This window comes from Numida meleagris, chromosome Z (assembly GCF_002078875.1).
Source record: "Numida meleagris isolate 19003 breed g44 Domestic line chromosome Z, NumMel1.0, whole genome shotgun sequence".
Taxonomy (NCBI): Eukaryota; Metazoa; Chordata; class Aves; order Galliformes; family Numididae; genus Numida; species Numida meleagris.
The window spans coordinates 11356768-11378900 of record NC_034438.1 but is presented as its reverse complement, the minus strand read 5'-3'; the positions used below and the strand labels follow the sequence as shown (position 1 = coordinate 11378900).

General features: G+C 36.7%; 1 protein-coding gene across 1 annotated transcript in view; it reads right to left on the bottom strand.

The window, feature by feature from the left end:
- SLC1A3 (solute carrier family 1 member 3) overlaps positions 1 to 16578 on the bottom strand; it is a 60342-nt gene extending 43764 nt beyond the window's left edge. Inside the window, exons 1-2 of the mRNA XM_021381070.1 lie at positions 16190 to 16578; positions 14353 to 14627 (exon numbers count right to left, since the gene is read on the bottom strand). Of these exons, the coding sequence (XP_021236745.1) occupies positions 14353 to 14533 (181 nt within the window). The 5' untranslated portion in view covers positions 14534 to 14627; positions 16190 to 16578. The remainder of the gene's footprint in view (positions 1 to 14352; positions 14628 to 16189) is intronic.

Genomic DNA, 22133 nt, shown 5'->3' with positions numbered 1-22133 from the left:
AAAAATCTGTAGTGTTTGTTTAAATTGAGGAGCTATATTCTGTACATGTGTAAAAAGTAGCACAAAAGAGCAATTTATACATAACAAGGCAAATCAGGTGACAGTTATAAAAATATGGCTTTTGAAGTGTACTTGTCAGTGAACTCAAATTTATGGAAAATCATTTTGCAGATAAATCTGATGACAATCAGAATAAACTTTTAACTAAACTATTTTATTGCATTTTCATACCAATGTATTTGTTCAAATTAAAATTCGGCTTACATGAATTCAATCAAGAGAGGATTTAAAAGTTGAAAGGAGCAGAAGGGAAAATAATGCTGCTGGTAATGAGAATGGAACTGAAATGGCAGAAATGGCAGGTATGATTTGAGATTTCTTGTTACTAAAGCAGGAAAATATTGATGAATTGGTGGAGGCTGTTAACATCCAAACGGCTGCAGTAACAGAAAAGAAACAATAGTTTTCACTATTGCTGACAAATACCCTTTTACATGAAGTTTCTTAAATGGATTAACATCAAAATGTGATGAATTGAGTGTTAAAATTCAGGGTTGGAAGCAGCAATTAAAAAATAATATTTTTATGCTCATCAGTTTGTATGAACAGTTTAGTTATGGAGCTCTTTTTTTATTGTATGTGGTCGTTACAAAAATAATGTGATGATCTGCCAGAATGTTGTCAGCTTAAATATAACTTTCTGAACTTAAATTTGAAAATTAATTTTAAAGTATTACATGAAGAAAAGGAAGATGTTCTTTACTGTGTTACATAATGCTTTGGTCTCACGTTGGTATAAAACTGTTTCACATGATACTTTATATTGCTTAGAAAAAAGAAAGATTGCACATCTACACATGTATTTATAACACCACATCAGTGGGGGGGAAAAAAAAAAAAAAAAGATCCATAACTCTTAGAAGATGATAGATGGGTCTTTACCCAGACCTAAGTGCTTACTCAAGAACTTCAGGGAAGTTTATCTTCCACCTTAGCCTATCTCAAAGAATTGGATATAAAAATTTAATAAAGAGAGAAGGATGAGTTTCTTCTCTAATTGAAATAACTGATAACTTCTTTTTTTTTAAAAAAAAAAGGAAGCTTCCAATAAATGGCAAAATATTTTTAAGTGAACAATAGCAGCAGTTCTGCTGAAGAAGTATTCTCAGTTTTAAAATGAGTCTTTAAAAGGTTCCCTTCTCTATCTTATATCAGAAACACACAGGAAATAAAGCCATACCACTTATTGGAGTTTATATTCTTTAAATGTCTGTGTTCTCTTAAAATTTGTACAAAATCTAGCACTTTGCCTTTTCAGTTGATCATAAATCACTCAGACTTGTGTCAAGAGGAAATCATTAGATGGTGTACAAATTACATGGAAAAAGCTGCTCTTTAAATGAGATCACAGAATCACTGAGCCATAGGGATTGGAAAGGACCACAGGAGTTCATCTAATCCAACCTCCTCCAAAGCAAGTTCTCCAGAGGAGGTTATTCTAGATCTTCTGCCTTTTACCAGTAGATCCTAAGTCACTGTTAATGAGCTCTTTTTCTTCAGAAAATTAGGTACAGACTTACTTTATCTTTTCTAGTAGGAAATAGGAAATATCAACGTAACTGGAAAAGAGTACCTTAGACTAAGTAGAGTGGTCGCTAAAATAATCACTGTTAAGTGCAATCTTGCAGAAAACCTTGTAACCAGCAAGCAAATAACATTTTGTTCTATGACAGAAATTGGGCTAGAGCCAGTGAGAGAATCAGGCTCCTACCAGTCTAATGGGACATTGTATATTTCTGTTAGCTGCACAACCATTTCATTCTTATGTTCCTGCAGAGCCCTGGAATGAAAGCTTCTGTTCTTTGGGTCATTTGTTTTTGCTTAATTTACCATTCTGTTCTGACACCTTTTCATCTAAAAACCATTTTCAGATAAGACTTCAACCGTATTTATTTAAGACAAACAGGTAAGTAATCCCTCTAGAGATAAGGAATACTTTAAGATGCTGACAAAATCACAGTCATTCTTAACCTCTTGATTTTTTTGTTTCATAATTTTGAATTAAACCTTCTGACCATAACCTATATATAATAACCTGCTCCCTCCTTGCTTTCTGGTTTTCCTTATGTCAGTAGGAAGATATGTTCCCTTTGTCACCATTCTGATAAACCTAAATGCTAAGGACTTAACCTAAGTATTACATATTTGCATACTGTAGCAATATTCTTGTTAGTGACTTTTTCATTTTTATTAATTATATTTTAAATATTAACTCTTATTGTGCTAACTGTTCTTTAGTAGCTAGATAGTTACTTTTGTTTGGTCATTCAGTTTGGGTCTGCAGCTGAGTTACTGCTATTAAGCATCTGAGAACTATTTCTTGCATTGTGTAATCATCAGTGCTGTCTTGTTACATCTCCTCAACTCTTTTTTATCCTGAAGTTTTTGACTCTCTTTAAAGCTCCTTCACAAAAGTTGTATTTGGTGGGATAACTTTGAGAGTTCTCTATGAGCCTTCATTCCCCAAATCTCCTTGGTTTAGAAGAGATGACTCCAGTTTATTCACTCCAAGTGCTGTAGATGGGGAGCGCTGAAGGAAAGGATGGGCACATACTGCATCAAACAGGAAAGGATGGGCACATACTGCATCAAACAGGAAAGGATGGGCACATACTGCACCAAACTGAGGGGGATAATATTGTGGTGAGCACCAAATTGCTACAGCCAGGGATGAGCTACAATTTAAGCTGATCTAAGTTTTAATTGCTTCTGTGCACATGTACTCGTCTAATACTGAGGATTTAAATTGAGGTTAATTTTCTGTTATTTACTTCCTTGACTTAATTTATCATAAAAGCATGCCTTTAAGCAACCTCATCAGCTACTCTTCCTCGTCTATAGCTATCTAGAACTGGAGCTAATAGGTAGCTCAAAATTCCTTTAAATGTCTTCTTTTGAGGGTGAATTATTTTCAACATGCACTTGCTGTTTCATGCTTAATAAACCAGCTGATTTTTCTCTACAGTTTTCATCTGACACAAACCTGACAGAAGATCTCCCATCTATAGCAGTTTATATATCAGCTGTGTTATACGTTCTTGCACTTTTAACTGCGTGATGCCGATACAAGAGAGAGCTTAAGGAGCAGTGCTCCAAGGAGCTCTTGCAGGTGGATATAGTGTAGAAGAGTATGAGTTAATTTGGACACAGATAACTCTCTCCTTTGCTAGAGAGATATGATGAAGGGAGCCAAGAAGGAACCTGTTTAAAAGAGCTGAATATCCTAGACATGACTGGGGCAGAGAAGCCTGTGGTACTGTAGTATGGGACAGTTCTATCAACAAAACATTGACTTGAACTACCTGGTTTATCCACATATAAAAGACATTTATTTTGGTCAGGATGCACTGTGCTTATTGTGCAAGTGGATACCAATGTACACAGTGGCTGTGGCAGGCTTAGCATTTCAAGGGTATGGTGAAGTCTTTGCCTATCTGCTACTGAGCCCACTGTTCATGAATACACAACCCTGACACTCTCTGAGGTTGCCATCAAGCACTGTAGCTGAAACTCCCACTATGGAAGATCAGAAAACAGAAGCAGATGTCCACACATTCCACCTGAATAGAATTCTAAGGCTGTAAAGAGAGGTTTTCCAGTGCACATTGATTTTCTCTGGACATTAGAGTTGCACTGATTGCAGAGTTGTTCCTTGCATCATGGGAGAAGTCATTGCGTTACTGCTGCTCAGGCTTTGCAGGAGTGGCATGGTGCTGCCTGCTACACTGAGCACAGAGGCTGTGCTGCAGTCACTGTGCCTGAACCCAGCCTTGAAGGTTTACTTCAAGTGAGTGCTGTTACCTTCCAAAAACCACTCTGGACTACAGACATCAATCTTCAGTTGCAAATTTCAAATATCCAGAGGCATTTTGTAATTTGTGATTTATTTTATAGACATTTATAACCAGATTAAAATATGCAGAGCACTCAATTTACAGTTCAAAATTAAGAGGCTCAAGATTTCTTGTCAATGCAGAGAGGCCTGGACTTGACAGCCTTGGTTGGACCTTTGCACTGTTGCAAGCACAGCAGCCCCTCCTTGGATATTGTGGACAGAAAGGCTACAGTGGGAATGAGGAGTCTGAAGCTGTAAGAACTGATCAGCTGAAGGAACTGCATTTGTTCAGACTGAAAAAGAGAAGCATGCAGGGAGATCTCATTGCGGCCTCCCAGTATTTAAAGGGAGTTTATAAACCTGAGAGAAATCAGCTTTTTACATGGGAAGATGGTGCTAGGACAGGACAGAATGGTTTTGAACTGAAGGAAGGGAGATTTAGATTAGATGTCAGGGGGAATTTTCTTACTGAGAGAGTGGTGAGGTGCTAGAATAGGTTGCCCAGAGAGTTTGTGGGTGCCCCATACCTGGCAGTGTTTAAGGCCAGGTTGGATGGGGCCCTGAGCAGCCTGAGCTAGTACTTGATCTAGCAGTTGGCAACCCTACATGCAACAGGGAAATGGAACCTGATGATCCTTGAGGTCTCTTCCAAACCAAGCCATTCTGTGATTCTATAGCTCTAACTAAGCAACGAGTAAAATCACTGCTTTGGGAAACACAGCATATGCCAGAATACTTTATATATCAAATCCGAAGATATAACAGCATATGAGTGCTGTTATAAATATTAAAAAAATGAAAACAGAAATTGACGTTTGTCCTCTGTTTCTTTTTGACTCCGGTGTTACTCAGGTAGTTGCTTCGTTCACCTTACTTCCTCAGTCAGGGGATGATTTTTTTCTTTGACGACACCTTCAAAAGATAATTCTCTTTCTTTTCAACTTAGACTTCTCAGTCTTCACATTTTTTTTCTCAATATTTGCCTTGTCTTAATTGAACTGTTTCTATATTTACTTTTTATCTTTGATTTCTCTTCTGCTGTTAAAAATGAGGCAAGTAATCGCAAAGCTTTTCTAGAGGTTTTGAAATGGAAGTTTTCACTGCTATACAAAAGATAAGGCATACCCAACACAGGTCAAATAGATTATAGTTTGTAAAGTATGATAAGGTATTGTTCAGTGCTCTACAATGTTACTGTAATAACCGTCTTTTCATGCCTGGTTTTACTTTGCTGCTCCACCTTCTTAACTAATGTTCATACTTTCACTCCCATAAAGAGTAATTCCCAATAGATAAGAGGATTGGTCTCTTGTAAAGTTTACATAGTTCCTTTCTTGCCTTTGCATTTCTTTGTTGTCTGTTTTTCATCAACTGAAAGCTGACATAACCCTAAACTCACCAAATTCTGCTCTTCTCTTCAACAGTCCCATCTGCCCATCAGTAATCTTTTGTCTTTTTTACAGTACAGAAACACTCAGGAATTGCAGTCAATGAGACTGAGATCCCTCTGTGCCAAGAACTTTATGCAAACAAAATCAAAAAACAGGGCTCTACTCTGAAGAATGTGTGGTGTAGTTTAAGGGAGAGCCTGAGGTTAGACCTTGATAGTTGCCTTTATTTGTGTTTTTTAATTCCACCTTAGACATACATTAGAAAATATTCCTTTGCAGGCTTGGCTTCCTTGATGTGTAGTTTTATATGATCATTTGTGGGATGCTCGAATTACGCATTTGTATCTCTATGGAGCTAGCCCAACTTCTTATTCCTACAAAACCACCTGTTAATTTAACTTAGCACTGACAGTCTAAACCTGTAATTGAGGTATTTGCCACTGAGGATTAAGTTTTTGTTGAATCAAGATATGCCTGTGCCAGAACTGCTTGGGTCATGGAACATAACTCACACGGCAAACTTTTTCAGAAGATTTTAAAGATTTCTTATCCTGTACTTTGGTGACACATGCAAACAACCTGGACAGAATTGAGAGGAAGGATTACCATGTGTGGAATAGAAGACTGCTGCCATATTGGGTTTAAGGATCACTGTGATCCTTTATTATTGAAAGAAAGTGTATTCGACAGGGATATTAAATATTCAATAAGGAATTCAGGTTCACAAATGAAATTCATGGAATCATGCTATCGTCTTTTCAAAAAGATAGTTAGGATGCTTTCAGTCAGTTTGATTTTTTCAGTTGAGCCACCTAAAAATCTTATTATGACTTTGATGAAACTACCTGTATCTAGAATCTTCCATCCATTCTATTCACCAGTCAACAGCCTCTTTCAACATACGAATTTCAAAAAGTTCTTTATTTAATTTGACTGCAAAGAGGACTCACATGAGCCTTTTAATTGATTGACTTCTTATGAGTTGTACTTTAAAGGGTATAGTGGGTGGTCTGCGATTCTGAAAATGTTGTACAAAGAGGATTGATTTGGATGTAACTTCCATGAAAATTGCGACATCTCTCTTCTCACTGCTAAGTATTCAGAATGGAAGGTCACAAAAACAGCAAAGGAAAACTGGCACCTGGAACAGTGCTTAATCACTAAGCACCTCAGTGCAAATTATGACCTTCAAAGTCCCTCTAGATAAAAAAGCTTAGCTGTGGGACTCTATAAAGTTCATGGGCACTTCCCTTTTTTTCTTTTTTGAAGTTTCCTAGCTTTTCACAGTTCTGCCTGTGCTTTTCTCAGATTTGCCATGATCTAAGCATCAATTTTCTTATATCCAATCTCGGTACTGGAGAACAAGAAGCTGAGCACAACCAACACATATATGCAGAGAATTAGCTGGATTTGGAATACCCTATGTTACTGTTCTTCCTCCAATGATTTCCTCACTACCTGGGTCTCCCTGCTGTAGATCAGTGTTTTAGCCATTAGGATAAAACATTATGCTGCCTTTTGTTATATTGGCATATAACTTTCAATCTTGCACTTCCTTCTGCCCAACTTCGAAAGGAATGGTAGAATCCATCCTAAAACTCATCTTTTGAATGGAAAAGTGCAAGTCAGTTCCTCAAGAGCCATTCACATCATGCCCAAGGTGATGATTCATATGCTTCTGGATCTTGACTGGGTTGAAATATCCGCCATGATTATTTTAACTCCTGTCAAGTTTTAATCAGCTACATATCTGATTTGCAGAATTGTGGTGTCACCTTTCAAATCTTCTAGCTCTCAACCATGTACTAAAAAAATACTCAGCTCTGAGTTTTGAATTCCATGTACAGCTATCTCCCTTTACTTAAATTTTAAGCTTTGGAGGACTGGGTTATAACTCTTTGTTTGTTGATATATGCATTCCCAAGTGAAAAAGATTTCAAAAGCCATCAAAAATTATGCAGCAATTTAATTCATTGGTAGTGTTTGGTTAGCACTCCTATGAATTTCTTCATTAGCAGTTGTATTATATTCACACTATGATAGTATTTGTCATTTTTTTTTTTAATTTGTCCCTTGTGTATGGTAAAAACTGAATATTTACTAGAGGTAATTTGAAGGAGCAGTTTATGTTTGAGTGCAAATACTGTTTATCACATAAGTCACATCTTTTATAGACCTTTGTGGAAGAAATGAATTTTCAGTTGTGCCAGGTTACTGAAATGGTAAAAACCAAGCACACAGAGTGCAACTGCTAAGCTGATTTCCATTTATGATCTTACACCAGTACTAATAGGAGGTAGGTAGCCATGTCAAATTTAAAGGAAAAAAATGTGTTTCTTCCATTTATGGAATTGAACAATATTCAAAAGTTGAATGTAACAACTGCTAAAAAAAACCCATGGAAGTACATCTATAGAGGATAAGAATAACACTCCGTTACCCTTCTGATTCTCATCATTCTGATTTTGCCTCCCTTCCCAATTTTAACTGCATTTCTCTTCACTGATATATATTTCAATGGATCTATTATTAAACATTTGCATGGCTTTTAGAAGTTAAATACTCTGAGTTTTCATTATGTTAATTAAAAATACACACGCTGTCAGTACAATTCCAACTCTGCAGAGTTGATGCAATTAAAAAAAAAGTAATCAAGCACCTACAAATATCTATCTTGAATAATTTTCATTTGTTCCTGGTCTATTTTTCACAGCCTCTTCTGTATTCTATATACTTTATTTTTTGTTGTGTCTATGATCTAACTTAAAACTCCATAATCAGTAGCCCAGTTGCTTCCTAATACACATTATCAACATTGGTATATTCTGCGAGAAACTCATTCAGAGAAATTAGTGCACAAAGTAGAAATCTCTAAGATCCTTTTCTGTTATTTATCATTTACTTTGTCTTATTGCTCCAAAGGTCAAGGTCAAACTGCCTAGGCAATAAATATGTAACAAAATATGATAAATGCCAAGGATAATGAGTTCTAATCTGAAGTTGAATGAAATACAAAATGAGAATGTAATGAACAGGAAAAGAAAGAGCTGGGAGAATGGACAAGATATACACACAACTAATGTAACTCTATGGACTATTTTATGCAGCTAACTTTTTAAAGAAAGTGTGAAATAATCAAAATGTCAGTATCTCGCAGCTGCCACTTATCTTGATCTAAAAGTCACTGCTATAGTACAAACTATTAGAATATTTGCATTTGTATCTTACATTTTTAGCAGCCTTATTAAAATTTAGAAGATTGAATTTCCGTATCTCTTTCATATTGTTTTGTGTACACTTTCAAATACAATTTATCTTGATTCACCTAAAATGAAAACTATTTTTTTCTTTCATTTTGTAAATCTTACAAACTTTTAGACACTTGATTATTCAAGAATATTCAAGCAAAAAAAATAACACTTCAGGAGTTATCAAATGACTGAATATGATATCTTGGACAATGTTTTCATCTTGGCCAACTGAAAGGCATTCCAGTGCAGATGGCTACTGATTTGACTGTTTCAGTAGTTAGGGTGCTAGTAAGAATCTAATGAGGTTAAACATTTACTCAGCATACAAGTCACTGGTACTTTGCGTATGATTTTGTACCACTTTGCAGTCACCACAGTAACTGCAGCACACATACAGGAAAGTGGAAAGAACTGGACAGCCCTGAATTTTCATCTGCCACTGAAAATTCTCTTTAGATCTCTCTGATGCTTACAAAACTACAAACTCTTTCTTGATGGTCTTTCAAACTGCTACTGTTTCTGTTGTACCTCGTCCTTTGATGGCACGATACCATACTCTACAAGCACTGCAGTCAAATTTCTTAATAAATCTCTTAGAAATTGCATAAACACACTATATGTCTCTGTTAATGGCCTGCATTCCACCCAGGAAAGCCCTGAAATCCATTTTGTACAAAGCAGTATTAAATAAATCAATTTAAATTGAATTTCTAGTGCGAGTTTTGAAGAAGCTGCTAATGCCTACATTTTCACAAGCTGTATGAGGAAAGCAGTGAATAGATGTTTCTCTGGATTGATTTATGATCACCCAGAAATGCTACATTTCGGCACCACTTTGCAAGTCCACTGATTGGTCAAATAAGAGCAAATAACGTATTAAGGTGATGCTGAGCATATTTTGGCCTTTGTTAATATCTGCACTGTTACTGAATGCACAGCTGTGATTCAGCAGCCACGTGTATTGTCACTGCTGCACAGCATATGGCAGTCCGACAAGTAGTGCTGGGTTGTTTCATTAACACCAGAGCGTATGATAAGAAATTAAGATTCTGGTAATAAATGTACATAATTTTATTTTACAAGTAACCACTTAACTGGTGCGCTGTTCATATTTCACTGTCTGCCATTTGTTACCATCTGCTAAACAGCAGAATGACAGGTCCTTGTACTTCCATGCTTCCTTTTGAAAAGGATTATATTCGAATTTTTAAGTGTTACTCCGTATTAAGGATGACATGGTGTCTGGTTCTATTTTATTTGTTGTTTTTTTTTTTTCACAAATCTATAAATACTTTAAAACTTCAAATAGAATTAAGGCTTTACTTAGAAATATATTGTTATATATATGTTTTCAATACATTGCTAGGAAGGTTCACATGGTAAGAAAGAGCCATTGTGTAGCGTAGGTTCTTCAGGAAAATGCTGGGACAAAGACAGCTTCTGACTTCATAAAAGATAGAATTAATTTCTCCCTAGCTGTCCTTAAGCTATCTTGATTGACTTGTATACATTTTATCCATTTGCTGGTATCACATTTCTCTCTTTATGTTTACCATATTTTCTCACCCAGGACTCACCTCCCACAGCAGTTTCTCCTACAGTGATGGATCTCTGCTTTGTTCTCATGCAAATTTTACCAAGGTTGCTGTCAGCACTGTCACCACGCACATTATCAGTGTGCAATAGGGTCAAATACCCTTCTCCTCAGTGGGTACAGGGGATCTACCAGTAGCAGAAAATATATTGCTTCAAAGTATAAGATTCTGTCTTTTTGTTTTTTTTCCAGAGGTTCTGTCTACCAATGTATCACTTGCACCTCTTAGGACTCATTTTAAATTATTGTCTGGACCTGTAGCATGTTGAGATAGTAGAATCTGCTACTCTGCACAGCTTCTCGCTGTCTAGATCTTTTAGGCTTTTCTTTCCTTTTTATTTTGCACTCTCTATTATGAAGGATCATCTGCAGGATTCATTTAACTCTGTTTTCTATCTTTATCTTACACTTTAACTGCTTTTTTGTTTGTTTGTTTGTTTGCTTAAAAGGACATCAGAAAGTTTTGGGATCCTACACATGGCACACACTTGTTGTAGAATGGATCTTGTATACACCTATCAGCATTTCACATTTTTTGTGAGATTCTCAGTAATTACAGAGGACTGCATGCCATGATGCAGCCAGCGCTGTGCTCATTTTGGTGGGTGGGTAACTGGAAACACAAACTGGCTCCCAAAACGAGCTCCATCTCCATCCCTCTTGAATGGTGCTATGGTGGCTTCATCTCTATGCGGAAAGTACTTTTTATTGTACTTGCTCCGCAACTTCCTTGTTCACTGAACCCCTTGGTTATAATAGTATTTTTCTGTGAACAGCTTCCCAGGAGCTCTGTGAGCTTGGATCTTTCCTTTAGCACAAGTTCAGATTCTACAAGATATTTTTGGGCATTCAGAAGTCCTGCCAGTGCAAAATCTGGACTTCTGTGCATTTCTGAAGAATAGGAGGTTGGTAGCAGAGAATCAAGTGTCCACTAGAGGAAGAACATCTGAAAGGAAGGCATTTTGGGGACAGGATGATGAAGTGAAGTAGCGTGGGAGAGAGGGCAGCCCCTGAGATTCTGCCAGTAATTTGGCTAACACTTCAAAGCCTGTAAGACTTCCTGCAGATTTTCCATGAACCACCCTGACATCTACCCTACCTTAAACTGCTCCATCACAACACTGGTCATCACAACACTGGTCATCACAACACTGAATTCACCAACAGTCAGCTTCCTAAATTCACCTCAAACATTTATTGGCTTTTGCCAACATCCACTGCAAAAATACCAACAAACCAACTAATTTAATATTTCTAGCTGAGACCGCAGAATCTGAAAGACATAGTTGTAACTCACTTTGCTGACCATGTTTTTCTCAGTCTCACAAAGGTCTTGAAAGTAGTTTAAATTTCTCTAAAAATGACAAAAGTTATGATACTGATGATGATGTACTAGACAGAACCTACCTATGAAAAATGAGAAGTTGGAAGAAACTTTCTTGAGATTTTTAGAAAAGAGAGAATAGTGTGTGAGCAATCCTCAGTAAGAGTTCTAACTTCTGAAACATTCCTAATTAGATTTTTAAATACTGTTTTTGTATTAGAGCAGCTACTGAATTCACTTTAGAAATTAGTTCAGAATTGGACTGCTTGCAGAAGTTGAGGTGGTATTTCTCCTTCTCAAAAGAATGCTACAAAATCTCTGCTATGTCAGTAAAATATCAGTACTCAAAGAACCGCATGCTGCAGCCATCTGCTTCATAACAAAGTGCTTGTTTCCACAGACACAAACTCACCCAACAAACTCAAATACTTGCTTCAAGATACAGTCCTGGAAGTGGGCTAGGGCAGATGATCCTATCCACCTCACCTCTAGCAGCATGGATCCTACTCAGCAAAGAAGTTAGAAATGTTCATCTAAGTGGGCTTTTTCATCTCACTCCCTAGAAAAAAGCAGCCTAAAGTAAATGCTTCTGAAGAAATGTTGCTTTCATTTAACCTAAAATTTTTATTTTCTGGAGTTGAAAATTGCTGGACTGACAGTCCTAGAAAATCTTCCTGTCCTCTTCCTGTGCAGATTACAGAAAGCATTAAAGATTTTCTACCTGAGTATAATTTGGTCTCTACCTGCATTCTCATCCAAGCATCTCTGATGAAACAATCAGCAGTCCTAATTGATGGGTTATTATTTTCACAGTGTTTATTGCTGTCTGCTAGGAAAGGATTGGGCCCTCCATCTGGTTTTGCACAGATCATCAAACAGCTAACTGATAAGAATTTTGTCCAAACTAGACAGATGCACACAGCCACTGAATATTTTCCAAACTCTCGAGCCAACTGTTCCCAATATCTGCATAATTCCACAACAGTGAAAAATTATCCAAAAAAGTTTTACTTTCTTATAACTGCCAAGTGTGAACATGCTGTTCTAATCATACATGTAACGTGAAGTTACACCACCCATGTGAGAAAATTTTGGAATATTCCTAAAGCGATGAGAAGATTCTTTTAAGATATTACAGCAGATAGAGGAGTCTATAGGTTTGTGAGCATAATTTGAGCATTTGAGTCACTGGAGGCTGCACATTTTCATCAGCTCTCCCACTTGAGTTCCAGCCTTACTATATTTTGCCCTGGCTGTAGGTGGTAGCCGAGGCCTGGGCAGATGTTTGTCACTAGTACTCTAGAGCTAATTGGAACATGCAATAAAAGTAAACACACTTGTGCAGCCTACGTTTCTGCTCCTACACTGCCAATCTTAAGGAAATCACTCTTGATCCAGATGGTAGTGAAAAAAAATGTAGGATTTCTTTGCTCTTGCTCTCTGTTATTTGTATCAATTGTATTGCTTTGAGTTTGCATCGCATTTCTAAACCTGGCTAGTTTGCTCTGCCTTTCCTTACCATTGTAGATGAGATGTCTGCAATTTGTATCCCCAGTATTAATGTTTTGGGACTTTTTTGCATTGAGCAAATTCTTATTTAGGAATGAAAAGTACTTTTGATCAAATACCATTGATAAACATGAGAGAATGATGTTTCTATCTTAGCAACAAAGTACCTGATCTTATCCTTACACAATCTAGTATAATTTTCTCCCAGAAAAAGACCTGAAAAAAAAAAAACTACTGAAAGTAGTTTTAAATAGCCCAGCAGTACTGGTATCAAACAAAAATAATGATAGAACCCTAAAATTTCCACTCTTAAGAAAGATATAAAAATAGAGCAAGCAGATTTATGTAGAACAGCATCATCAAGGACATTAGGGTCTATATAGGATTTTTTTTTAAGTAAAGGATTTTCTTTAAGTAAAACATTTGAGTTTTGATGAGCAGTTTCATAGTTTAAAATTGCAAGCTAATTAAAAAACGAAAACAGAAAGAAAGGATGATAAAACCTTGATGTTCTTGCTCCCAGTGTGAGTACTTAACGGAACATATGGTGTCATTTAGAAAATCATTCTGTATTCAAAGTAAAACAATCAGAAGTGATTATATAGTTATATAAAGTAATTATTTAGTTAAAAGTTGCATATTTTTGTCAGATGATTCTGTCTCTAATGTAAATATAAAATGTGTAACTATATTTTAAACTAACATTTTGTTGAATTTCTAATCTAAGTGCTGCTTGATGTTCTGGATTCCTCTCCATACACTCTAAAAAGGCATTTAATCAGCTGTTATCTTGCAGTTCTTTTAAGAGGTAGCATTTCTATTGTTGCCACAATTGCATCTGAAAGATGCATGTGTGAGATTGTGAGCAACAGAGAAAGCGTAAGCTTGCACTTACTTTTGATTGGTTTGCATTCGTCATGGGGAAACTAAAAAGATTGAGGCTCTGATATAGAAGTTTGCTTAGAAGTAAGTTAATGTTTCATTCCCATTTCATTCATTAAGGACTTCTGTTAGTCATTGCAGAGTGTTAATTATGACAAGGCTGGGTAAATAAAAGTTACATCCTGAGCATTTTGCTGAACCTGCTTTGGGCAGAAAATGATTTTGCTGAGTATATTCAGTTACGGTTATTGAGCCTAATTCTTCAGACAGGCCCATAAAACATCTGATCTCTTTCCCCACAGTTTTTCTTAGAAATACTACAATAATTAAAATGTCTCTTCCCATAGCTTCAACATGCAGCTGTCAGAGCCCAAACTCTCCAAGTAACATCATCCTTATCAGTGCAGAAGAATTTGGGATCTCGTTTGTAATGCAAAACATCTAGGCAAACTGTCATTGTCAAATGCAGTGGAGAACAGAATATTCCTATTGAACAAATGACTCACCAAGAATCACAGCAACAACGGTGAAGAGCACAAAGGCATTCCTCAATAAGTAACTTTTAACATCATCCTTTGTTATGCTCTGCACCTTTTTTTTTGCCAAAAGTGTACGTTTCCGGACTCCTTGTTGAAAGCGTTCCATCCTACTTCCAGTTTTGGGATCTTCTCCGTTACCTTTAGTCATTTATCTTGCAAAAAGTATTCTCTTATAGTTAATTTTATCAAAATCCTTTCAGAAAAAATGGGGGACCCTTTTCTGTAAGAAGTGCTGGAGAAGCCTGTAAGAAAAGAAATACCAAATATTGCAATAAGATTTCAGAAGAATGATTAACCACATATTTACATGGAAGCAGGTGTTCTTTCTATTTCAATAAAACTTGTATTTGTTGTATTATCTAAGTTATCAACTGTGAGAAGAACTCTTAGAAGGAGGGATTTTATGTTCTGTTCAGATAGGCATCCTGTGTCTTAAAAAGTTAAAGTGAACTTGCTGTCATTCTGTAAAAAACAGGAGTAACCTCTTTTGTGATTCCTAGATATAGAGTAACATGAACTGGTTACTATTCCTGGAAGTATAGAGCTCTATGAGGTCTAAAACTCTATGTCAAGTTTACTTCCCAACTGACTAGGAAACCCTTGCCATCTGAAAAAAAAAATAAATAAAAGAAAAAAAGCCAGCTCACGTTCACTATAAACGTTGGAGAGAAATATTTTGCTTGCATTGGAACATTTAAAACGTTCTGCACTTCAGATATCTCTAACTGGCTGCCTGCATTGTCTGAATTCCTCCTTTTCGCATGGCAAAACACAGCAGGAATAATTAACTCATCCCTCAGCCGCTGTTTAGAAGGTGTGCCCTTGACAGCTTTTTGTTGATTATATTCATCTTTAAAGCGTATAAGCTATTTGGAGTACATTTGTAAAGCATCATATTTTGTATCCCACTTAGCTTGTTGCTCCTAACTGTAATACAAGTTCTCCTTGCATGTAATGTCCAGCAACTGCAGGCATACTGTCTGATTTTATGAAATCATGCCTCTGAGTCAACCATAAAATACTTTAATATTAAAAAATTATTTTCTGTTTCAGAATAAAATATTGACATCTGCTTGGTATTGGCTTATTTCATAATGGAGTCTGCACAAAGGTGATTTCCAGACTGAGAATCTGGTTTTCCGAAGTGTTAATATACCAGAATTTTTTTATGAGGAAATCAGAAATTTGCATCTATGTACAGAGTTTCCAGTGAAATCTGTCTCCACTTATACACAGTTTAACTGTAACATCTTGGTAAATTGAATGTCTAAACATTTTTTTTTTCTCCTTTAGGAAGCAGTTAGAATATAAATACAAAAGATTTTGAAACAATATGTCTTAGAGGAAATATCATCTTGAAGCGAGTTGATTTTATAGAGATTCGATCACTGCTTTTGAATTACCATATGTTTGGAGACTGGCATGTGGGCACAGCATTCTCTGTGAATTTTAAAAGAAGGATACATGCTTTATTGCTTAGAGAGTGAAAACATTTGTAGATTGCAACAAACATTTTCATTAGTACTTATTCCAGCCCGAACATGAGCGCTGCATGTAAGGTTTTTTCAGAGCAATTAATTTTCTCTATTTTGCAAGAAACAGATTCGTTCCACATGCCTTTTCTTCCCTGTACACTTCATGCAGCTAATCTATGGAGCACTACAGAGCTAATGTGCTCTGTAACAATTCAGTGCTAAAGTCAGGAGAGAACACGGTTATAGGCAGAAGGATAATTGTATTAAGGAACATACAAAGGAGGAGAGTGAGAAATGAGGGCTCCCGTGCAGGTGGAGGGTCCGCTCACCTTTCCAGACCTGTGGGGTTCCACGCACTTTTGGCAGACCAGGTTGGAATTTCCCAGCAAATACAGCAGAGCTGCACAGTTCAGCGAGTGGGAGGCAGAAAACTGACAATCCGCATGGGCTGGGGAATGCAGCAACTTACTATCACTGCAACTTAAGGAAAGGGGAGGAGACTGTCAGCCCAGCTCTGAAAAAAATTAAGGACATCAGGGAGAGGGGAAAGCCGAGCTGCTGGAATATTGATGAGCCTCAGCACAGTGAGAACAGGGTTGTTTTCTTTGTTTTTCCTTTTAGACCACTTTCACGCTTTGTCAGTTCAGCTTCATTAGAAATGCAAAATCAGAACCCAGGAAGGACCGAGGATCGCGCACGCACTGGAGCTGAGCACTTCGCAATTCGGCTCCGCAGGCTGGAAGCTGCAAAGCCTCCATGTAATTATATAACGCTGTCTCTGTGCTCATTAAAATAAATGATATGATACATGAGCATGACAGTTTGTACCAAAAAGAAGCAAGATGTGATGCTATCAGGTATTTTCTAACCCTTAATGACACCTATTCATGAACACCCTTCTCCCAGGGCTGGAACCAGACATAACTTTCAGAAGCAAGTGGAGCACTGTGAAGAGTAAAGAAAAACACAATCAGCTATAATTCTGTGTACATTTCCTGTAAATAATCAAAGGACATGATGAGACCTGTCTCCCATTCAGCAGTTTAAACTCACTGGATGCTAAGCCCCATTCAACCTGTTTCAATAGCATGGGATGAATGGTGAAAAGCGTAAAACATCCACTTTTGGGAAATAACTGGCCTTCGTTTTTTTTTTAGTATTTTAAAATTTGCACTATTGAAAAGACATTTGCAGAATCAAGTCAGGGGAATTCCCACAGAGTTTTCAATTCTTGAAGGAACATTTGTATTATAAATGATGGTCAAGTCGGTTAATTCTTCAATAATCAGAATTCTGTGTATTTGTATTTTTCTGTGTATCTATAAATTGACATTTATATGTCAATTTGTATTTATATGTATTTGTATTTTTCTGTGTATCTATAAATTGACATTTATATAAACATACAATAAACATTACATTTATGAGGTTTGTTTACAGCTGATGCGGGTTTTCACGATTTCTTTAAGTATGCAGAAGTACTCGGACACACTGAGCACACTGAACACACAAGAATAGGTAAGAGATCAAATTCAGAGCAGCGTAATTGCCACATAGTGAAAGTGATGGTTTTGCAAAGATGTTTTCTGATTTAAAACGTGCTTCACGCAATAGTGTATAACATAAAGAAAAAATGTTCTTACAGTATAATGCATCCATACTCATGCTTAGTAAGGCATGTGTTTGGATTGAGAACCATGGAATCTTGATCTTAGGCTTCACAAGAGAGAAAATAAACTTCTGAATGACCTTATTTTGTATTCATTTATTTTAAAAAGCAAGAAAAATTGTTAACAGCTTGTGTTGCAAGGATAGAAACCACATGCTGCATTTTTTAATACCTGGCAGCTTAGATGTCCATCTTGTCATTATTTTTCCGGTGCAGATTTTAAATATTTTCACCCTCTTGCCTGGAGATGGGAATTGACCTCTTACCTGACCCTTGGCCTTGATCTGTTTGTTTAATGTTTCCTTGTGGAGCATGGTGTGCTTTTTGTGACACCACCCAGATAAGGACTTTGCTTTGCTCTGTGTTTGTATGGGTGGTAATGTTACGGTTGCCTTAACTGGAGTGAGGTCAGGACACAAGTGAGGTGATCCCAAAGTATGCCATCATTTAGCACTTTCATTAATAACTGAATCTGTAAGACAAGAGGATAATCTTGTGAGAATTAGCTATTCAATGTTGACAAGACATAAACAGACAATAAGCAGTCTTACAGCTTAGTTTAACTTCGGCAGTGATATTTTTATTTGCTCTCATGAGCAATGGATACTGTTGAACTGTGCTTAGAAAAATAGAATGCTAAGGGATTTCTGGCAGCGTGTTCAACATTTTCTTTCTTTTTTCCTCTTCTCTTTCCTGACTTCCATTCCTTTTATAAATCTGCTTATCTTTGATAGTGAAATTAGGAAACTTGTAAAGAATATATAAAGATTACTATCCAGTATATTACTGCTACAGTACCATTATAATAAACATGTATTTTAGGTGTTCCTCAGTAACAATGAATGAGTCACAGTTAGTAATGCAGTGTCTCCTGGCAACACATAATTACAATGCACCTACTGGAATTACCTTCTAAATACGCAACAGATTTAATGGATTTCATATACAATCTTTAATACTAGGGCTAGGATGAGATTTAAAGTGTTACTGGTTAAGGGCTTTAATCTGTAGTTTTAGTGTTATAAGTTTCTAGGAACAACAACTTAAAATATAGAAGTTTCTATGAATATTATAGACTTTAGATTGAACCAGGCAACACTAAGAATGTGGAAAAACATCAGAACATTTTGCAGAGTAACAGAGCAGCAGTCAAGTTGTTACCATCAATGTCACATTGACAAAATCATTCCCATGTGCTTGACAAGGAACAGTGTAAGGCCATGAAAAGCCTTTCTATGTAGTTAATCTAGCTCAGCACCCTTTTTTTGTGCTTTGGGCTTCGGTTTCAGCTCTTTCTTGGGAAAGCAGGAGATGCACAGGTAGAGCAAGGTCAAATTAATTTGAGCCTTTTCCATACAGGCAGTGCGGATCCACATGGTAAACTCAAGCTCTGTTATGTTGCGGTGAGCAAAATCTGCCAGTAAACGTACTTTGCACATTGGCAAAGTGTCTTTGTAAAGCAAATAAGTGTCTTTGTAAAGTAAGTGAAGATATCAAAATGGAAGCTGCAGTTCAAACAAAAGGTATTGTTATTTTCATCTTAATAGAGCTATCCAGAAAACCTTGGGGAAATTAAAAGTAGCAAATGCAAGATGTGGAAATGAAGCAATTAATTCCATTTCATTCCACACCATTTCTCAGTGGATAATAAACCTAGCTTGAGCGTGTATGGATCCCAGTTGAAACAGGCATCTTAACAGCCCAAGTAATCCGGTCTTCACATTAACAAATCAGCACTATCAATTAACGCTGGCAGTATCTTTAAAGTTTCATAGTTTTAGGTTGAAGCTCAGTTAAATACTATTGAAACTTCATGCAATCTCTTCCACAGTGATAAAATTGAAATGAAATGCCTGTGAAAGTGTATGTTTATTTATAGTAAATTTTATGTTGGTATGTCCCCAGTCTTCAATTAATTTGGACGAAATGAGAATATATGTGACTCTCTTGCAAGATCCAACTCAGCTTAGAACCATTAGATCCTGTTGTGCCAATGAAGAAACTGAGGCTCTTAGAGGTTAAATTTAATCCGTACAAACTAGCAAATAGTTGGCAAATCTAAGACACAGCCTTAGACTCCTAAATACTTCCACTGTACAATGGCATGCTTTTTTTCCTGAGATACTATATCGGCTCTTGGGTTTCTTCTTTTGACCATGCTGAAATGACTATGAGAAATTAGTTTTTGGTTTTGGTTGCTTTCAGATCTGTGTAGCACAGAGGAATTTGACAAATATTTCAGTTTTTGCCAGCCAAATGTGAAAAATATACATTATTTATGTTTAATATATGATGCAATGAAAGTTAGCACTTTCATTGAATAGAGATAGTGTGCTGGAATGTGTATACTTGTGTGTGCCCTACATGCATCAAAGAAGACATAGGTTGTGTTCTGCTACAACACACGATAAGGAGATCTGTGGGTCTGTAGCTGTTACTGATATTTGCACTGCGGAAACATTAAGTTGAATTATTGCTAACTAATTTTTTGTTGCCTAAACACCTGGTAGTGCTTGGATTGTATGATCTGGTTTTGTTTTATCATAAAGGAATCCAGATCACATCTTCTAAGACCAGTCAAGGACATAAATCACAGCATGTTGCTGCTATTCACTTTTAGTAGGTAATTCCATCTACTGGTTACTCTGAACTTGAATTTATCGTCACAATTATAGCATCTGATTACTACACTACAAATATTTGGCCAAAATTAATTGTCAATAAATAAGATGTTGTGAAATGTTCTGTTGATGGTGGAGATTAAATGATTATTGTAAAATATCACTCTTCTGACAAAAGAATAGTTTAAAAGCAAAGTCCCATTACAGTCTTAGCACTGGTAACTCAAGTTGGCCAAGAAATCCTGTTGGCTATTTTCATTCCAACATTTTGAGGTCTTGTGCTGTGAAAATAATGGTGATTTTATGTTTTAGAGTTCTGATGTTTTTCAGATAGAAGTTGTGCAATAGAGACACAGCATTCCTTTCTGCTCAGTGACAATTCTCAGCAGAGCAACACAGACCTGTAGTATCTCCATTCAGCATCAGCGGCTGCCTGGGCCTCTCTGCACAATGCGCGTTGGAACTGACAGCACTGCCTCTTTTCAGCGTCAGGAGAAGGGTGAAGGGAAGTTAAGTTTAGCCAGCGGAGAATACGGCTCGTGAACTTTTCCTCTGAATGTCTTATCCCAACTCTGAATATACAACAGAGTAATTCTCAGCAATGTATAGGTAGGGCTGTAGGAAGGGTTGAGAGATTGGATGGGGACAGTGTCATTGTAAGAAATCTAATGGGATCATGTTAGCAGCTGGTAGAGATTAAGACCCAAGGTTCTGTACAGTGCAGGTTTGCTGGCTTTCCCATAGCTTGCAAAAAACACACAGGCAGGTTCAGCTGAAAAGTTGACATACCATTGTGGCTAGTTGGGAAAGAGCACAGCACTGGAGACAGAGTCTGACATCCCTCTTTCTCTCTCTGCTACCTCTTCCTGATTTATCTTTCTAAAATTTTTTCTCTGAACAGCTGTAAACTTTCCTAACATCTGAATTGACTGAGCTACTGCACATCCTGCAGGGAAGCCCTGCTGGAAGCATGCACTGTTACTGGCCATGGTAGCAACAGAGCAATGATGTCACATTTGTACTATATTGGGAACATAGTGCTGTTGGTGGGTGTCTCACTGCCTGAAGAGTTTTCTGTCTTTATTTTCTCCTGTACTGCTTGTTAAAAAAAGCCCATTTCTTGCATTCTCAGTTGCTCTTTGTACGGGATGCTCTTTACACAGGGTACAGGCTTATCAGTAGTGCTTGTCCCAGCCTGTACAACACACACGGTCTCAAATTCTTTTTCCTTTTTACATTCCTTTATTTTCTTTGAGATGTTATTAAACAAAATGAGGGCAGAGAAGCAAATCCAAAGAGCATTACTTATTTCTAAATTAAAATCTGGTATTATCTGCATGAAACACGTTTCATATGAAACATTACTTTTTATTTGACATCTTTATTCATAGTTATTTCTATAATGAAACAATGGTTTATCAGCTCTTTAATATATCCTAGTGTGTTGCTAGAATAGCAAATCAGATTAATACAAAGAAAACCATTCATTTGTATGAAGTTCAGTTAAGGAAACTTGTTTATTTGGAGCAATAATCTAACATGACTGTTTAAATACACATTTATTACTATAGAACCATAATTACTGCAATCAAGACATATAAAAACCTTTGTAAAAATAATTATAATTTAAAAGCACATAGCTCAAAGTTGCTATTATAATAATGACTATAATAGCAACTGCTTAGCATTTGGACATTTTTTTGGCAGGAGGGCTTTGCATTGTTTATTGTGAGAAAGAAACAGGCTCTGAGAAAACATGCAAATTTTCACTGAGGGAAAAAGCAGCACCAGGTTTGAAAAAACAAATGTAAGAAAGCCTTTTTCCTTCTATTTCACTATATAATCAATCCACATCAGCTGAGACAACGTAAAGTCGTTAAGTTCTTCTGGATGATCTATGTTTCATATACCATGGTAGATCTCAAAATATCTCCGCTTCACAGTAACCCTGGCTTCCGGACATTCAAACTGTCTGGTAGTCAG